The 19,945-nt window shown below is 40.3% G+C and overlaps 1 protein-coding gene across 1 annotated transcript in view; it reads right to left on the reverse strand.

The window, feature by feature from the left end:
- Nucleotides 1-1,244: 1,244 nt before the first annotated feature.
- Nucleotides 1,245-19,945, reverse strand: part of LOC126406984 (VPS10 domain-containing receptor SorCS1-like) — a 69,298-nt gene continuing 50,597 nt past the window's right edge. The window contains exons 19-27 of the mRNA XM_050071613.1: nt 19,511-19,697; nt 17,302-17,435; nt 17,070-17,193; nt 14,472-14,584; nt 13,485-13,619; nt 8,800-8,899; nt 7,364-7,472; nt 6,116-6,270; nt 1,245-3,288 (exon numbers count right to left, since the gene is read on the reverse strand). Coding sequence (XP_049927570.1) covers nt 3,230-3,288; nt 6,116-6,270; nt 7,364-7,472; nt 8,800-8,899; nt 13,485-13,619; nt 14,472-14,584; nt 17,070-17,193; nt 17,302-17,435; nt 19,511-19,697 — 1,116 coding nt within the window. The 3' untranslated portion in view covers nt 1,245-3,229. The remainder of the gene's footprint in view (nt 3,289-6,115; nt 6,271-7,363; nt 7,473-8,799; nt 8,900-13,484; nt 13,620-14,471; nt 14,585-17,069; nt 17,194-17,301; nt 17,436-19,510; nt 19,698-19,945) is intronic.

Raw genomic sequence — 19,945 nt, forward strand, 5'->3', positions numbered from 1 at the left:
GTGTTATCTTAAACTCGGGTGCCTTGTAGCAGCCAGTGTATCGGTCTCAGCACTACTCTTTTAATGATCCCTCAGAGGCTCTGAAGTCGGCTTTAATGGGCAGAAGTGTGATAACACCCATGTGAAGATTCCCATTTGACACTTTGACTGAGCTTCATTTTACCTCTATCACTCCATCACTCAAGTTGCCAGTTACAAATGGTTTCTATTTAATGGGAACAATTACTGAGGCTGTGGTTGCATGATGAGAAACAGACGATTTTGTAAAGAACCACCACTGGCGTTATATTGCTCATTCTCTGTCCTGATTTAGGGAGAAAAAAAACCTTTCACATTAAAATAGCAAAGAGGCAGAAAGGTTGGAGAACAAAACGGTGTGGCTGATTGGCTAAAATGATTCTCCACACACAAAGCTACAGCAACAAGGCCCTTGTTCCTCTGTTTTGCATTTTGTTTGCCACCTCAACAGCTCCATATCGCACACCAATCTTCATCACTCCAACAGCCATCAACGCCCCGAGAGTCTTATTCTCGCTCCTGCTCTCAGTCTGAATTAACACCAAGGCCTTTCTCTAACTGCCCTGGGATGTTCGGCGGTGCACAATCAAATTGAACGGTGACAATCACTAATGGATGATTCGCTGCAGCCAGACACTGTAATGTAGCACTCAATGAAAGGCAACATGCTCATCAATTTCACACTGTGGCTAACACAATATTGCTGTGGGTTATTGTTGTGGGACATTTTTCATTCAAGGTGCTACCCAGTCTGGGAAAATCTTCCTTGATTGTGTGCGCGCGTGTGTCGATTTCCTGGAGAGGGGATAATTAATTTGTTGCACAGTGGGAGAGCCAAGGAACTAGCCCATTAGAATCACTCCAGGCTACTTGGTGCTTTTCATTGTCCTCCCGCTCGGCCACATTGTATCATGCAAATGGATGCACTGAAACTTTGAGCTGGCTAAGCAACACTTGTTAAAGACAGAGATGAAGTGAAAAAATTCTACAAAAGTGAGTGTCAGTCGATCAGAACTACCAATTTCAGGCACAGTTTTGGCCTTCAGTCTGTCGATCGACAAAATCAAAGGTCAAACACAACTAAATGCTGCAGCCAACTTACATAGATTTTAACAGATCGAAGACAGCAGGAATAAGCTGTTTATGCTTCTGGGAAATGAGTTTAACAACCAGCCACGCTGCATGAATGCTGTGTTTCTGCTTTATTCCGCAACCATGGTTACTTCTGCAAGATCAAATGAAAAACACAGTAACAACCCACTGTATAATCAAGTCACTTGTAATGAATGAAGTCCTCTAGCCTTTGAGAAATGGAAAATTCACATTTCTAACTTTTTTTTTTTTCTAATTAAGACATAATATAAATATCTTGGAAAAAATAAACATCATGCAATTATGTCCACAATCGTATTCACAGGTTGATTATTGGGAATTGACAAAAACTTTTAATAAAGAAAAAACAAGCACGAAATAAAAGTCCTCTGATGCTCGGTGTGGAGAGACAGCGTTCACCTGACAACGGGTACGAGTTTATTTATGCTTCAGGCTCAATCGCAGGATTGGAGGGAAGAAGTATGGAGAAGCCTCTAGTCAATTTGTCTTACTGACATATGATGCTGACAACACTTAAAAAGAAAAGTTTGATGAAGAAGAACTTCAGTACTTATCCCAAAGAGACAGCAGCTGACCAAAGCTCTGTGCGTAGGCTGAGCCTTGTTGACAGGAGATACGTCTTCTCTATCTCTGTGTCCCTCGCAGCGAAGGAGATGAACAAATCCGCAGCCTTTTGTCCGCTGAGTCCTTGGGGGCAAACCGAGAACAGACTGCAGGCTCCACTGCGTTACTGTAAACTGAGGAAAAGCCATGTGGAGATGCTGGTATCATCGTGCCAGATAAACAGTCCGGAATAAACAAATAAAAAGATGAAAAAATAAGAACGCGTTTCCATTCGAACCTGGTGTCTTTTCAGTGTTGTCGTACTTCCTGTAAGAAGGCACCACAACCTTCACAGTGAGATCAGTTCAAAGAAAAGCAACAAAAACATGAGAGATGTCTTGTAACAAAGAGCACAGGTCTTAACTTGATGGTGGTAAATCTCAAACACAAACAAATAGCTCATAAATCTTAAGCTAATAATGAAATAAAATACAGATAGTAGCACTTTTTACTGCATTACAGCGAGTGTTTGCTGCTGAAACTGTAGCATCTTTGTTAACACAGGAATTATTCAGAAAATTTACATTTAGTTCTCCTTATAGAAACCAGAATGTACAAGAAATGCTAAAGGCATAAATAAGTACGAAGCACAAGTTTAAAAGTCATTGCATTGTTTAACAGTCAAAATGACTGTTAAACAATCAAATATAAGATTGCTGCTGCAATAATAATCCATATGCATGATTTAGATTAGAAGATTTGTGTATAATCTGTTTTTAAGTAGGTTTAACATTTATCGTGTTAGCGTTCATTCCAGTGTCACTAAAATGGCTAATTTGCGTCTCCTAAACGAGGGACTGCTCAGTTTCTCATCTACTGTATGCACCTATCTAGTCCATCCACTTTAATCTCCTGTTCTTATTTTTGTTATGACATATATAACATTTTGAGCGGCAGAGAGACAGGCTTGATGGAATACACAGATCTGGGACTAGGAGCCCTCCTTCATCTCCTGGATATTGCAAGCTTTCATTTGATGAGAATCTGGCGATAAGATTTACTGATTGTACAGAGCTTAATGAATCTGCTTCCCTCACTGTCTTACTCAGATAAGCTATTTCCACATAGTTAAACAAAGTAAACTTCACAAACACAAGCCCAAAGAACAGAAACAGGAGCATATTTTGAGATATTATTATACATCACTTCTGTCCCGCTGTTTTGATACTTTCGCATTTGAGCAGGCGCAGCTGTAACCAGCTGAGACAAATAACTTTTACTTCTTCCATTATGGATGTACATTATTTACATAAAAAGATCAATGTCCTTGCAAAAATACAAGTATTTTCAGTCAAAAAGTGTCCCTTTTTCAAGAAGCAAGTATAAATCTGTACAGTCTCCTCAGAGGGATTAGGCAGCACAGTGTGAACTGGTCCATCCATGCATGGGTAGCAAAACACTCGAGACCATTCATTGTGACCGTGGTTTCATCGCTTGCTGGAAGTAACTGCCAAAGAAGATGTATTGCTTTCGAGTTGGTCATAGACTCTCAACATTAAAACACATGGGGCGCTTCATCAGAGAGCTTGATGTCTGTGTGAGATGGCAGGTAGCCTGACAAGGGAGAAGAAAGGGAAGAGACAGAGGAGGAATTTTATGTAGCCATTTGCATACGGGTGTATTTTTGCAGGCAAACACATTTATCTTGGATGGGTCGATTGTTTAGCTGCGGGTAGAGGTAAATCAGCTGGAACCTCATAGATATTTCTTGATGAAAATGCTTTCACCACACCGCTACTTTCCTGATGCACTAATTATTTTATTGGGTCAAATAATTCACCTAGACATTCTCATCACTTTAGCTCGCACTTGATTGTGCTTCACTTACCTGTGAATACTAATACCGCACGGTGACAAACTCAGGTTGGCAAATACATAAATATACCCCACATAATAACTGTATCTTGGCAACTCCTGTATAATAATATAGGCGGAGGGAGAATAGCAACAGCACTTAACAATAAGTGAATATCAAGTATCTCTTTCCTGTCAGTGAGTTTAACGTGTGACCACTGATCCTCTTTATTGATATACTGGCACAACTTTGGCGACAACTTTCTTTGCTGTCCTGAAGAGCCAGTTCACACAATTTACAAAAACATATCCTCACTTAACCCTTGTGATATGCAAGTATATTTAAAACAACATTTTGGTTTTACGCATTGAGGCTGTGAGATATCTTACATAAAGACGGTGAATTGAATGGCTGTAGTGCTTATCAAAGAATTACACTTTAAAAATTCAACAGCAACAAGTCTTTTCAGACACACATTAGCCTTCTGTTCGATCAGACTGCCCCACACCAAGCCCCTAAACAAGGACGTGTAGTTTGATAATGAGCAATTAAGAGCAGGGCAATCACAGAACTCTAAGTGGTGTATGAGAGCGATGCTGCCGTATGCAATCTGGTAGAATAACACTGAACAAGTTGATGGCACATTGCTAAGTAGTTTGTTTTTATTTCTATGTCATGCCAAACACTTGGCCCGTATCACATGCAAAACATTTTTGCATCAGACACAAATCGAAAAGATCAGTCAAATCATTACGAGTACTTCTTTGAACTCTAAAATATCATGTTTGTGTGTAAAACTGCAGCCAAGCTGTTAACAGAATAGCAGAGGATAAAAGAAACACTACAAGTGTAAAGTTTATCCTGATCAAAGGCTTTCTCTCCCTGCTTTCCTGAGCCTAAGTGTTTTGTACGTGTACAGCCAACTCAGTCTGCTGTGCTAATTAACAAGGATAATGATTACATTTCTGCAAATTCAGAGTGGAAAGTTCAATTAACAGGAAGAAAAAAGCATCCTTGTTATTTCCATGTGTACAATAATGTCTTTAATTAAAGTGATGGTGTGACTGTAGCTTTACTATTCATAGGCATTGCTGTGAATAGTTTTTATAGAAATGACTTTAAAACTTAAGTTAGTTAAGAAGTAGTTGGATATGTCAGAACCTGGGAAAATACAACCACTATTGCCAGATGGGACATGTAGGAACTATTTTCTTTTTACCAAACTACACCTGCCAAACCGTATCACCACACAGCAGGAAACGTGTATGTGCTGTTAGCTCACCTAGCACCACTGAGCGAGCTAACCTTACAGCTTAACAGAGGATGCTAAGCCTGGGCAGTATGTATTTCTTTTTAATACCTTCCTGCCTTTCCTGACATTTCACCGCGGTATATGATGGAATTTGTGTTTTAAAAAAAAAGAAGTAAAAGCTGAGCTACTGGTGATAGAAGTCATCGGAGCATGTACGTCATATTGTCGAGCCTACAATGCTGGTTCTATATGCTTTAATACTGTAAATAGATAGGGAATAAATGCCCTTCTTTCTGAAGGACCTGATGACAGTTATCGTGGCAGATCCCAAAATGGAGATCTGGAGATGATGCAATGAATAAAAAACATGTGGCTAATTAACTGGTTTTGGCGTTAGAAGAAGTCATCTCAAGATAAAGTTATAGGTGGCAATACTCCCGAACAGGGGCAAAGACATTTTTCTTTTTTACTAGTCCTGTAACGTTATCCCTACCACTCACTGTCGCCATCTTTCTTCGCTCAGTTGCTTTTTCTATTAGTAGAGACTGACCTCTTGTGGTGCTTGATGTGCACTACAATACATGGCCTTAAAACAGCATCTCTGTATTAGTTTAATGGAAAGAGAAGTATGTGTATTTTTGACGGTATTGAAAATTATACCTTTGGGATTTCTAAATACCCTCATATACTGTAATACTTTGGTAACCTCCAAACCTAAAGGATGCCATTTATGTTTACATCTTGCGCTGTCACGAGGCCCTTGTCCATGAGTAGATGCACGCTTCCTTCTGTGAGGTGATGCAGTTGGCAGGTGTAGTTCGGTGGAGAGAAAATAGTGCCTACATGACACTATTAAAGTTTGTGGATTATCTTGAGCAACTGGGTCATAATTTCTGGAAAGAGACATTGCTGTTGAGCTATTCAAATGTATATTTTTGGCGCTTTGAGCACCTCAAGTCGAGCACCATCTAGTTCCATTATACTGGAGAGAAGGCAGACATCTCTATGGTCAGCAACTCACACCAAAACAATCTGGACTGATAAACGGCACGGCAGGTAAGGGGAAAAATATGTATTTTTTGATTTTGAGGTGAACTGTCCCTTTAACTAATTAAACATTTTGTAAGCTGCCTCTTTTATTGGATTGAAAACAATGCAGGTGGTGATTACCTGCTTTCTTTCACAGATGTAATAATACCTCAGACTTACTCACACATTTACTTTGTCAAGTTACAGACCCTCATTGTCCAACATACGAATGTGAAAATAACAATGTGAATAAACTCTGTCTATTCTTGAGGACTGACTGCAGCTGAGAGGGAGACACATAATACCTTTGCCTTTTGAGTCCAACTGTACATCCACATGATCCAGTGAGGTCAGCTTGTCCCCCTCAGGGTTTGGGACGGCTATGGAGGTCACAGTCGGGATGACCTCTTGTTCTTTGTCAGGCTGCTCCGCTGTGTATGTGTTGATACCCGGGATCTTCCTGCAGGTCATACAGAGGGGGAGCAAGGGAAAAAAAAAAAAAAAATAAGACTTTAAAAAAAGGCATGCTAATGGAAACCTGCCATCAGGTCTGTTTCACTAATGCTTTCACTAAGCATAATGTGTCACACACTATTTTTAACTGTTAAGGATGGGAGAGGATTGCTTGAAAGCTGGAAACTAGGGCATTTTGCATTCCACTGGGCATTGCTCTCTCACTTTCATATTGTTCACCTCCGTTTTCAATCAATTTTTCATCCCCTCAGATGCACCCCCAATTCTGCTTAAAACTAACATCTTGCATTTCTAATTTCAGAGTCTCCCCTTGTGATTTTGTGCCGCAGCTGGTGCTGTGACATTTGAAGCAGCTTTAGAAACTAAAAGTTGATTTCTTAATGTAGTAATTAAGATCTTGAAAGTTAAAGTTAAGTACGGTTTTACTTTCTAATGAGTAAAAAACCCAGAAACTACAGTGGAACTAACCCAGTCCCCCCGTGATTGGCATGGGATTACTTGCAGCAGAGGATGCTATTTACTGTATGTCCCTCACTGTATAATATATGTTGTCTCAGGACTTATCTCCTCAACCTTTCCTGCCATTCTGCAGAGTATGCCTCACCTTGGATGGCTGTGTTTAGCATTTCCGAAAGGTCAACCCTCACATTGTCAGATAGATGAATATTGATAACTGCAGGACTCTGACACCCATTCAGCACTCTGGGAGAATTGATTAGACTGTCATTCCCTGTAATATTCTGCAGATTGAGACAGAGGGGAATTGTCTTATTCCTCGAGCTATTATTGTGTCGCGGGTGTCCATAACTCAGAGATATATGGAGTCTGAATACTTCTGGAAAGTTTTAGGAGTTCAGCGGTGAGGTGCTCGCTTGTAGATAATGGGGCCGACTCTGAACAGGGTCGCTATGCAAACACATACACACACACATGCACAAACAAAACAATAACATCTATCTTATCGTAGATATCTGCGATGATGTGAATCTGGAAATCTGAGGATTAATCTTTGCACATTATTTCACACAGTTTTTCTGCACCTTGTTTGTGGTTACAATATATTAGACCCAGTACTGTACCTTTTAAATTTATATATAACAAAGACAGCCAAGCCCATCAGTACGACTGACACGAGCATGATGACTGCGGTGCCACTGTGGCCGCTATCAGTGCTGTCCACGAGAGGGGCTTTGAAGGAGAAAGAATGAAAGAGATATTGAGTGCACATGCAGGCCAAATGAGGATAAATGCACATTTTTTCTTTATCCCATATGAATATAAATTATATAACAATGACGAGTCACAACTGCTGTGTTGTTGTACTTACATTATACCAGAATCATGAGAGAGAGCTAATGTCCAATCAACACTTTATCTACCTTCATAGCATAATGACATCATCTGTGTTTAAATTGGTTCCCTATGAGCCTCGCTTTCACTGTGCTCCTGGGTAAATGAAGGCTCAATTTGCAGTAAAAAGGAAGTGCTTCAACCACTGCACAACCAAAACAGGAAGAGGATTAGCTATCCCCAGTTACCAAAGTGTATCAGTTACCCCTTTTCCCACCAAATTAGCTGTGGTTTCACCCGGTTCTGTTCAGGATTCTTGGAGCCTTGGTGCTATCTAGTGGACCAGCCGATGCTTCCACCAGTTTTGCATGACACCACTGTAATCAAGGATGTTTCATTAGCAGAGGGCGTGTCACAATGCTTAAAGGAAGGGAACCGTAGTAGCAAAATTGTTGAATACACTGATGACCTTACCCAATAAACAAACATGGACTAACTTTTAATGTGGCCACACGTGTTGTTTTTTTATGACTATCACTTGACTTCTTGATCCTGTCTTTCCAACCTGTCATGTCGTCATGGTTCGCACTTCAGGTCAAGGCAAACCTGACATTTGTTTGGTTTCAGCTGAGAACAAACCTGCCGGATTCTGAACCAAATTAATTTTGGTTGAAATGCTCTGAACAGTTCAACATCAGTTGCGGGAGCCAGAACAGAACCGGTTCCATGTTGGTAGAAAGGGACAAGTTCTTCATAGTTACTATCCCCAGCAATGGAGGTGGCAGATGTTGGACAACTAAATTAACTGTGGAAACTACAACCGGAAAAAGAAAAAGATCCCCATTGCTAAGCTCTGAGAAAACGGAAAGCAATCTGATTGTCTTTGTGACAGTGGGGCCACCAATAATACCTTTTGCAAACACTAGAGAGGAAGAGTTGAAAAGTTGTCTGTTTCCACTTTCAGTTTACTTTATCCATGATAATCCACTCTATTAATAGTGCTCTCTACATATATAAAAAACAAACAATACACCAATGACCCAGTCAGTAGTTTGTAGTCCTCGTTTGTACCCATGTGGACTTTCTAGTCATCTTCACCTCCAAGCTGGAAGACTTGCACAAAATCTGGCCTCAGAGACAACCACCTGAAATACACCTCTCTCCCAAAAATGGACTGGACTACCATTTGTTGAGGTAAGCGTGCGGCAGAGGCGGGCGGACTCACCTGGAGACAGCCGCGTGGCGTACACGTTCACCTGCACCCCCGGCTTGAGTGTGAACTGGATGAGGTCTTGGTTCAAAGCACTTAGCAGAACCTGAGAAAGCTATGAGGAGGAGTGACGGAGCAGGGAAGACTCAGTTAGCAGCGGCTGCACAGCAATATTCCACGGTCATCAATATTTCAACCGCAGTCATTTCATCTAACAGCCTGAATTATGAATCAGAATTTTTGCTTCCTTCTAAAGAGGAGCAAACGTTGATATGACACATGGAAAACCAAACCTGCTGCAGCGAAACGCAGCAGGCTCTTAATGGCGATGGAAACCCTGTCAGGTAAAAGGGCGGCCTGCTTATGGTGTAGCAGTGACATTTAAAAAAAAAAAAAAGAAAAAAAAGAAAATCTTTTGCAATTTCTAGCACAACAGGGAATTTCTCACCGGGCTTATTTTGGTACACCTGTTTTCAAGGAAGCACGAGATACCGATTTGAAAGTTTAGTGAGGCAAAGCTATTGGAAATCAAAGTATGTTTTAATATCATAAAATTGCCATTTTAATTTTTCTCCCTGAAGTGCCTCAAGTTCCCCCTGCTTTTCACACCTAGATGAAGCAGTCATTTAACAGGAGACCAAAATGCCTTCCCAGAGCCCATTTGAGTCCTTAGCCATGCCTCACTAATTCCATCTCGCTCTTTCTAAAATCTTTCCACTGGTTAAAATTAGACTGCTCTACACAGTATGAATAATTACTTTTTGTTCTAGTGGCATATCAGGGTCAGTAAATCTATTACACATTTTAATAAGCTGCTCCACACATACACCCGCCACATGCATGTGTGTATGTGTCGGCACACGCTCACTTAAAGCATCCACATTGCGAGTCATTCACTGGAGATGAGAGCGGTGAACTGAAGATTTATTACCCTATTGTCTGTGAGGTTCTGCCAGGTAATCAGACAGGCTTTAGATAAATACATCTCTTTAATTCCCAATCCAGGCCGCCTGCCCCAGTTTGTCTCCTTTCTCGGAGCTGCCAATTATATGATGCATCAATGTAATTAAATACCTATTAACTTAGTTCAAGACTGACTGTGAGCCAGCAAAATTATGTTTACTTGTGATACATCGAGGTCCTCGCCGTGATGACGAATAAATGAGTTTGAGCTTAGCTGGTGCTTTGAAAACAACACTGTTGTTGTTGTTTTGTTTACACATTTAATAGCTTTCTATAAAATGATAAGAGATGAGTTTTGAGGAATCTTATTTTGCTGTAAGAAAATAATAACAAGCGTGAAGCGTGAGGGTTTGAAATGATAGTTGCGCTTGTTATTAAAAATATAAAGGTTTAGGAAAGTCTCAAAACTTCTCAAAGATGGCTGTGAGTTTACAACATGTACTGAGATGCTTTGTATTTTCCTCAGTGGTCTGATGGATGCTGTTTCAGTGCTGTTACATGGGAAGACATTGCCCTCTAGTGTCGACGTGATGCATTACTCTTCAGGATTAAAACAAAGTGCATGTGAGGGAACATTAAATCATTTAGGAATAAAGACACAAAATCTCATTTTTAAAACTTGAGTCTGCGCGATACAATGAGCACAGTCACATTTTTTGTTTAAAGGCAAAGGAAACAAACAATTTAAGTTTGTGTTGCATGATTAAACCGTCATAAACCCACAAATACAGTTACATTGAGAATAATTCTTTGGTTGATTGAGTCCGCAGGGGTTTCCTCTTGAGCTAAATGTCTTATAGAGCTACATGAGATGAGATGTGTCCTATGTGCTGGCGTGCTAATAACAGCGGAGCTATAGAAAACATATTCTTCTTGTTCTCTGTGTGTTTTCACTTAATGAACCGCACCAGAGTTTCTCGCATCTTTTACCCCAATTACCACAAAAAAATGTACACTCTTCATTACTGCTGACCTTTTCCAAGGAATAACAAAGCGTTTTCCCTACCTACCATGCAGCCGGTGGTGTCCAATCATCTCACCGTGGTATGAAAATACATTTGCAGAGACTTTAAACTTGGCTGACTTCGGTAATCCATCACAATGAGCATCATGTCTGCATTTATTTATGTCAAACTTAACCTTATAGCTGCGCGGTGACGGAGTGCAGACTTTCAAAATCGAGCTGCACTTAAAACCGTGTTACCATGCAACAATAGTGTAACTTTGACAAAATAAATGTGGACAAGATGCTCATTGTGATGTATTGCCTCACGGAAAAACAAGTTTTAAAACTCCACAAGTTGATTTTCATACTGGACTAAAATTTATAAACGCCAATGGCTGCCTGGAGGGTAGGAAAAGAATTCACTTTATAAAAGAAGTGGAGCATAAGCTAAGCAATGTTTTGTTTTAGCCTCTTGTATAAGAGATTATGTACCTCTAGCAAATAAAGGAAAGGAGTAGAGATAAGAGCAGGGGTAGCTGTGCAAATATAAGTATCTGGACACTATATTTTGATTCCAGTGCACACAGTGTTGTGGCACTCAAGATCGATCTTGGCCTTGAAAGTCTCAGTTTTGTCTCGAGCTCGATTGCATTATGACTCAGTCTTGTCTCTGTCTCAGATGAAGAGGACTCAGGATTTTATTTCAAGACTGGTCAAGACAACAACTGCAGGGATATCACTTAACTGTCTGAGCAAATACGGAGTGTTGAATCAAGATGGTAAAGTTGATTTCAGCCTCTCAGTGTTTGTATTTGTTCGCTCATGGAAAACAAAGGAAAATTCCCACACAAAAAATTCACCTCTGCAATGTCTTAATTACTTTATCAAGATTTCTCATGGTACAGTTATACATACACAGGGATATAGAGTATATGGCAATAAAAGAGGTAAATGAAGAGAAATCATTTGTTTTCTGTGGATGTTTTTATGGAAATGTGTACATATTTTATCATAAGTGTGTCATGCTGTGTGGGACTTGCACAGGTCTGGTCTGGGTTTGACTCAGTCTCAACCCTGTTAAAGTCTTGGTCTGGACTTGGTGTCAGTGCAGGTGGTCATGACTACAGCCTCTGTTCTTCACATATCCTCAGGTCAGAAACTTCTTTAGTGAATCAAACAAGCCGAGGATAGTGGATCTAATGTCGTCAACATATCCAATGAGGCAGATGAAAGACAACAAACACCTAATATCAAGACTATACAGTGGAACACAAAACTCTAAAAACTTCTTAACTGTCCATGTCGAACAGAAATTGGAGAGAGAATCGAAGATAATTGGGGGTGATAGCAGTAATATATGGGAAAGCCAGACGAGGACTGGTGTAATTGAAAAAAAATTTTTCATATTGGCGAGAGATTGCAAACGAGATGATGATTGGAGTCTGACGGCTTTTTTGTTACATTATACCGCTGGCGAAATCCTGCATAAACTCGTGTCAAAGGATGAACTATAACTGTTGATGAAAGAAATTGTGAGGAGAAATCTACCTTTCACTTAAGACGACTAAATGAAAAATATGTAAAACACTGGAAACTAGGAGGGAACTCGGTGAGCGCAGACCCCAATATTGCAATGTTAACGACAGTGAAAATTAATCTGTGTAAATCAGTGATTTGGATTTGCTCCAAAATGTAGTGGGCTCTTCCTTGGTCCGTTCTACACTTTTCCACCAAGTTTGATGAAAATCGGGTCAGTACTTTTTCTGTAATCCTGCTGACAAACAAACAAACACAGCTACATATGTGCCTATAAGATATAACCTGTTACACACAGCAGGCCTATTCAATTAGCAGCCTGTGTGCCAGATCTGGCCCGAAAGAAACCTCTGAGTGGCCCTGTATTGACGTTTGACAAAATATGTTAACTACATATAGTGTCTGCAAGTAGCTAACGAGTGAGTTAGCTACTTTGGTTACACACGTGCAGTACCGATAGGGCAGAATATACGAATCGCTATAGCAACACAACCAATCATATCTTTCACAAATCAACAATTTCTCCTGTGATGCAGTTCCGAATACGCTTAGTAGCTTTTCAAAACATCTGGGCTGTGGTTTAATAGTCAAAAAATACGTCTTATGTCTTTTCCTAAACACTTTTCTTTGACCACAACGGAAAACGCCACAAGGTGAGGTGTGTGTGTGGGAGAGTGTGTTATTGGTTACTGTTATTGCCACTTGTTATGGTTCTGTGCATTGACAGCAGCTTTGTATTCTGTTTCTGCACTTTGTGATGTGCCCGTGATGGAGAGAGACAAAAAAAGTTTTTTCAATTTTAAAACTATTTTTTCTACATTCATTTGCATTTGTCTAAAATCTATCATTACCAAAAACGAATAAAAAAGGCTTTGAATAGGCTGCTGGAAATGTCGAGCCCATCTGCATTTCCTGGTTTGAAAATCCTGACCAATTCAATATGTAATTAAATAGCCCTGGCGTACAGTATGCCACTGGAATACCATGCTTCTGTAGGAGTATTGTGTTACTCACATCATCGCACTCAAAGAAGATGTAACCTTGTGGTGAGAGAAATGTTCAAACAATAAAATATCTCTTTATTACAAAAATAGACCTCTAACCAAAATCTCTCAATAGTGTTGTGTGGCACTCTAAGTACGTCCTCTCTGGAGACGTTTTTTTGACCTCCTCTGCTTTCTTTTGTGTGATTTTAATTATCACAGAAAACCACATTGTAGTGAGCATCTGCCATTAAAATATGATGAGACCGTACCTGATCAAGGTGCGCCCACTTTTCATCCATGCCTCCGTCTCTGCGCCTCTTCTCGGGCACGATGAAAATCTCTGCTGTTGTTGGTAAACCTGGGAGCACAGTGACCAGCAGCTGATCCTCGCTGATTCCCGTGACCTTTCATAAGAACAAAAAACCACCTCATTAAAAAGGCTTTTTTTAATTGACTGTGTTTGGAGCTGTATTCTATGCTTTGGCCCTGAATTAATGAGTAAATACAGTTGGCTCTCTGCTTCATATATCATTTGCCTAAGTACCAGTCACTGTCAAGATATAATGCACGAATCAACTAAAACATGCAAGTTCAATCTGACAGTCTTTGGTAAAGGCCAGGGCTTTTAGTGCATTTATGCCGTAACCAGAGGTCTGCTGTCAGTTTCCTGGTGTAACCCATGGTAATATCTGACAAGACAGAAGGTCAAAGTGAATGTTTCATACTGAGGGCTACTGTAGGATATATATAGAGCTCAGTATCCAGGTCTTTTACATAACCTGCTTCCCCACAGTGTCTGGGTGAGGAAACCAGACGCACTTAACCACAGCAAGATTCTCTTTACTTGAGGTTTTGGTGTTCTCTCGAGGCAATGGCATTCAGCACTTTAGAGAGCAAATGGCAACTGTCACCGCAGTGCTTTTACTGCCCTTTAGTGTTTTGACAAGTTCAGTTTAAAGCGTGTACTGGTAATAATGATTTCAGGTGATGCGCCATGTCAGCGTGTAGAGGTTAACAACTAATTACACAGTGAGTGAGGTTAGAGACACTGCAAGTAGTGGAGTGCAGCGCTTGACACAAGACCACATGCATACATTACAAACGCAGCATAACCAAGAACAGAAATGTCATCAGCTCACTAGACAGAGACTTGAGTTTTTCCTCTCTAGGATAGTGCAAAGCTGCTAATTGCCAGAATTTGAAAGAGGAGTTTATTCCTGATTGTGTTGCGGTCTTTATAATGCGAGCAAACTGACCTGAACCATGCAGGTCTTCACCACCCGGCCGATGTCCTCTCTCCACTCAGACACCCCAGGGTTCAGCTCGTCCATGTTAGAAGAAAAGGCCAAAATATGTGACCTGAAATAATCTGAAATTCAGAGAGAAATCAAATTTTAAAAAGTGAGACCGATTATGCTAATATACTGCCGTCTTGACCAGGAGTCCCTTGAAGAAGACATCTTGTATCTCAATGGGACCTTGCTGGCTAAATAAAGGCTAAATAAACAGATAAAATTAGAACCTACTGTACATCTTGTGTCTAACTTTAATGATATAGCATCCCTGTTCACAATAATCCACCTCAGATACTTTAAATAACAAAGTATTGTGCACAGTTTTTTCCTCAGAAAATATGAAGGCTAAGATTTAAGGGCGATGTAATTGCCAAATTGAAATTTACAAAGAGGACCGAACATATTTCTCTCAGAGTTCATAAATGTTGATATGATTCACGACTGCAGTTAATTCTTTTTAAGATGCTGTGTATTAGACCCCAGAGAAGCTGCAGAAGATTAATGGTGAATCGTGGTGTTATCAAAAGCACAGAGAGTTTCTTGCATATATATTTTCTTGTTGGTATTTTACCCATGTGCATCTATCATTTATCTATCACTAAGTCCAAGACTTTTGCTTATTAGGTACAGACAGATGGCTGGAGACAGTTGGAGTTCCCGTGGTAAAATATATTGATCATCCACTATTGGCAGCTATGTAATGTATTGCTACACACTGGAGAGCTACTGTTTATCCAACTACTTCATCAATATCAAGAGAGGCCTCAGAAATCTTACTAAATTTGACATTTTCATATGAATTTTGGCAACATTTAGAAAATATTCAAAACTGAAATAAAAGAAATGATCTGAATCTTGATCTATAGCTCTGTATGTGTGTGTGTTTCTGTGTGTAGTTTCAATATTTTGGTGTTCACCTATGAATTCCCTTTGTCAGACTCTTTACATTGTATGGTCCATGTTGTATTTGCTTTTATTGGATTGTTTTATGTAGATGTAATTCCTCAATAAGCTCAATGATGATTTGGTCTAGCTCCATATGTTGTAGATATATTTAAAGACAAAAATAATTTGTAACTCAAGTGTATATAGTGTATGAAGACTGTATATAAATTTCTCTTAATCACCTTCTTCCACCTTTTCTCCTGCTTCTGACTTTTGAGCTGCTGGTGTGGGAATAATAAAGTCTTATCTTGTCTAAAAGAATGTTTAGAAATAAAAGAAAAGAAAAACTCCACATGAATGCTACTGTGGCTGTGTGTAATTGTTAGGGCTGCCCCCTAATGGTTGACCAAACGTTAGTCGACCAGAAAGGTCATTAGTCAGCAAGATTTCATATGGCGCTTAGTTGCAGAAAATAAAAGTGAAACTTTATTAGGAGTTGCGTCTTGTCAAAATAAATCAAAACCTTTAATTTAATTTGAAAGGACAGACACAGGAAGTGGCCACGCTCAGCAGTCAGACAGGAGTCACGTTACAAACCAATCACAGCCGACAGATATCTTTCTCTTCTTCTATAAATATTCAGTCTGATAAATACAGAAAAGTTGATCATGTTAGTGCAGGGCTACCCAGAGCTTTACATCTGTCCCACAGACGACACACTTATAAACAGCACCTGGAAGAGAGATCAGCTCTGCACTCAGGATTTCAGGTAAATAGGCTATACCGTGAGCAACCTCAGACGCAGCCTGCTGCTGTGCTCTCGAAAGCTGGCACAGAAAAGGCACCTTGCGTTTTACAGGTCAGTTAAAAACGCAGCTTGTGTACGGCCCCTAATTTCCAGGGCTGGTACCTGCGGTTATTACACAGGCTATTTAATAACATGTCGGGCAGGAAATCCAAAGTGTGGGATCATTTTGAGAAGGTGAAGGACGAACCCAAGGTGATATGTAAACTCATCTTCATTGGTCGACTACAAACATGACGTATCATCTGAAACATGGAAGTAGCTACATGCCCATTAGCCCACAGCGTCATTAACAGGCGGCTCGCTCAGTGTGTGACGTGCACTTGTAGATAAAATATAGGCCTATATTAATGAAGGTTCATTAGTACGGTTTTGTATTTCTCTGTAATGTAGCACAGTGTTAACAATGTTACTCATACTATTCTTTCTCACACCTTCAACTGAAACCATTGTGTTGCCCCGCCCAAAATATATCATTTAATGATTGAATTAATATCATAAACATGTGGGCAACTAGTCGACTAACGGCCCTAAATGACGACCATTTGTGGTTTTCAGCCACATCTCATGGAGTTTGCTCCATCTACATGCAACCACTTGTTATCATAGGGCCAAATTAGTCACTTAGGTAATGTCATAACTAAACCATCAATAAGACAACAAGGCAAACGCCATCCACTGATGAGGGCCACGAAAGCTCCTGAAAAACCACATAAGTGAACCTTGAGATACAAGATTTTTTTCCTAGAAAGGCTTTGTAGATTTTAAAGCTTTTATTGATTCAGTGTCAATTTAAAGACACAAAATTGACTCCATAGTTTTCCCTTTGTAAGTTCATTAAAAGGCTTGTCTATGTGCATTGAGTTTACCGTAAACGGCTACAGTCATTTGGTCCTGATGGACAGTAGTGCCGACTGAAGCCTGAACAGTGACAGTGTGACTTCCCTCCTTGGAGAAAGTAAAGGACATCGCTCCGTCCAGAGTCACAACAGGCTGAAAGCCAAACACAGACAGAGAGAGAGATGTAGTGTGACTTGTGAATCTATCATGTCATTCAGTGTCAGCAGGCTGCATGGTGAAGAATGCGAAAGCAGGGCTTACCTCTGTTTTGTTATCAAACCACCAGTAATAGGTGACTGTTCCCACATTGCTGGGGCGTAAGACTGTCGTGAGGTTTACGGCTTTGTTCTTGACGACCACAGAAGGAGCCGAGAGCTGGACCTGTTCAAGCTGACCTTTAGAGAGAAAATACGAACACTATTAATTAACACCTTTTGTTAAAATATGGCCGGATAGTGCTTCTCTGATGCCGTTTTTTTGGCACAACAACGACTGCCTGGAACAGTGAGTATGTAGACAGACAGTGGAGAACTTGATTGCACTGCGGGAGTGCTTTGACAAGTGTTTGTGGATGTTTTGATGATTTATTTGCCGTCATGAAAATGCCACCATTGGAATCCATTATAATGAGCTGAATTCTAACTGACCACAGCTGCTCTTCTCTTTCAAAGAGGAGCCGTCTTTTACGCCTACACGGGGTGAGTGACACTCGAAACTTTGGATGGAGATTTTGGATGGAGTCTCGCTTTAATGAGCCAATTTGAAGTTACAGAAGAGTCGTGAGCATGTTTGCAGAAGTGTTTGAATTATTTTTGCTTTGCAAAGGCTCACAAGTTGAAGTGTTTTGACCTATGTGAAAGCTGTTGGATGTTAGAGCCTGTGATTAGCTGTGTGAAAGAATCAAGACCTTTGCATATGCTGTTGTCAACATATGGTATTAAGTGAAATTAAGTTAGTACCTAACAAGTTCACTTCATTATGTATGCAGGTCATGAGTGGAATTACAGAGGTATTACAAAAATGATTAAATAATGCAGACCTTAACCTAAAGAGACTATTAGATATCAGCCATAGACATGTCTGCCTTCTCTCTAATATAATGGAGCTGGATGGCACTCGGCGTGTGATGCTCAAAGCACCAAAAATACATCTGAAAATCTCAACAAGAATGTCTCTTTCCAGAAATAATGACCCCGTTCCTCAAGATAATCCACAGACCTTGTTGTGAGCAGTTTCATGTAGGAACTATTTTCCTTTAGTCAAACTACACCGGCCAACTATAGTATCACGCAGAAGGAGGTCTGCATCTACTCATGGACGAGAGGCTAGTGCACATGACAGCGCAAGATGTAAACATTAATGGTGTGCTCCTGTAATAATAGCTAGCTGAAGCCCCTTTTCCCCTGGACAAAAAAGCCACAAACATTTGGCATTGGTATTTAATGGCAAAGGTAACAATTGGTACTCACTCTCGGGACAAATCACTCTACAGTAGTCACAGGTATTTATCAACTCCAGCTCCAATTATCTCAGATTGGCAGTGATGGAAATGCAACACCCGGTTGGATGCAGCAATTTTAGCCCCTTTGCCAGTGTGATGCAATTAAGGGCTGCCACAAAATACCGTTCCGTCAAAGCAGCACTCGAACATTGTTCAAAATTTAGTTGGCTTGAGTGTGAGAGAGTGTGGATGAAGAAGAGATATAAAAAAGGAGGTAACAACCGTACCATTTTCACTGACCTCCATGCTCCCTTCTACTGTTTTCAAGCCCATCCATGACATCCATGACTTTTCCTGCATTTAAAAATCCTGCATCCATGCACTAATTTTGGTAGAAAAAGGTATTAGTGGGGCTAGATGGCTAGCAGTAGACACACACTTCCAGTGATGTGGTTGGGAGGTGTAGTTCGGTAGGAAGAAAATAGTTCCTAATGCTAATGTTACAGCTCAGTTGAGGTAGACCCCATTAACGTTTACATCTTGTGCTGTGACAAGTACGAGCCTCTCGTCCGTGAGTAGATGCACACTTCCCTCTGTGTGGTGATACGGTTGACGGGTGTAGTTCTGTAAAGAAAATAGTTCCTGCATGAAACGGCTCACAACAAGGTCTGTGGATTATCGAGTAAACAGGTCATGATTTCTAGAAAGAGACATTGCTGTTGAGTGTTTTTTGAGCGCTTTGAGGACCACAAGCCGAGTGCTTCCTGTTCCATTACAATGGAGAGAAGGCAGACATTTCTACAGTCGATATCTTCAACACTCTGCAACTCAAACCAAAACAATCTAAATTAATAAATAGCACTACAGGTAAGAATAAAAGTTTTGAACTGTCCCTTTAAATAATATTCTGGAGGAAAAGGGTCACTTTTCTCATATTAACACATTCAGACATCATAAGATGAGTAGTCATACAACTGTTCATGTTTTAGCTGCAACTTTTAAATGTCTGGTGTTGTTGTTTTGACTCACAGGAGACGTGGAGGTAAAGTATCACCCTGTCAAAGCCCAGACTGTTGGTGGCTGTAGCAGAAACTTGGTAGATGCCAACTTTATTGTAGATATGTTTGACCCCGTCATCGATGGAGCTTATGTTAACATACGATATGGCGGTCCCGTCGCCGAAGTCCACTGTTATACTTGTCATGGAGCCGAGGCCCTTCAAAAAGAAAACAAAATACTGTCACTCACACTGCAGTCTCAGTTGTTTTGTCAGCATCCTTGCTGACACATAACAAGAGTGCATTTTCCATAATATCTACAAAAGTATCTACAAGAACGAGGTCAAGTGGTAAATCACGTCAGTGCATATTTATTTGATACACTGGTGCTGCGGCCTCTGTGCTGTGCCTCTGACAGCATCTCGATATACAGATAAAACACTACAGAAAAAGCATGTGGCCAACA

This window comes from Epinephelus moara, chromosome 19 (assembly GCF_006386435.1).
Source record: "Epinephelus moara isolate mb chromosome 19, YSFRI_EMoa_1.0, whole genome shotgun sequence".
Lineage (NCBI taxonomy): Eukaryota > Metazoa > Chordata > Actinopteri > Perciformes > Serranidae > Epinephelus > Epinephelus moara.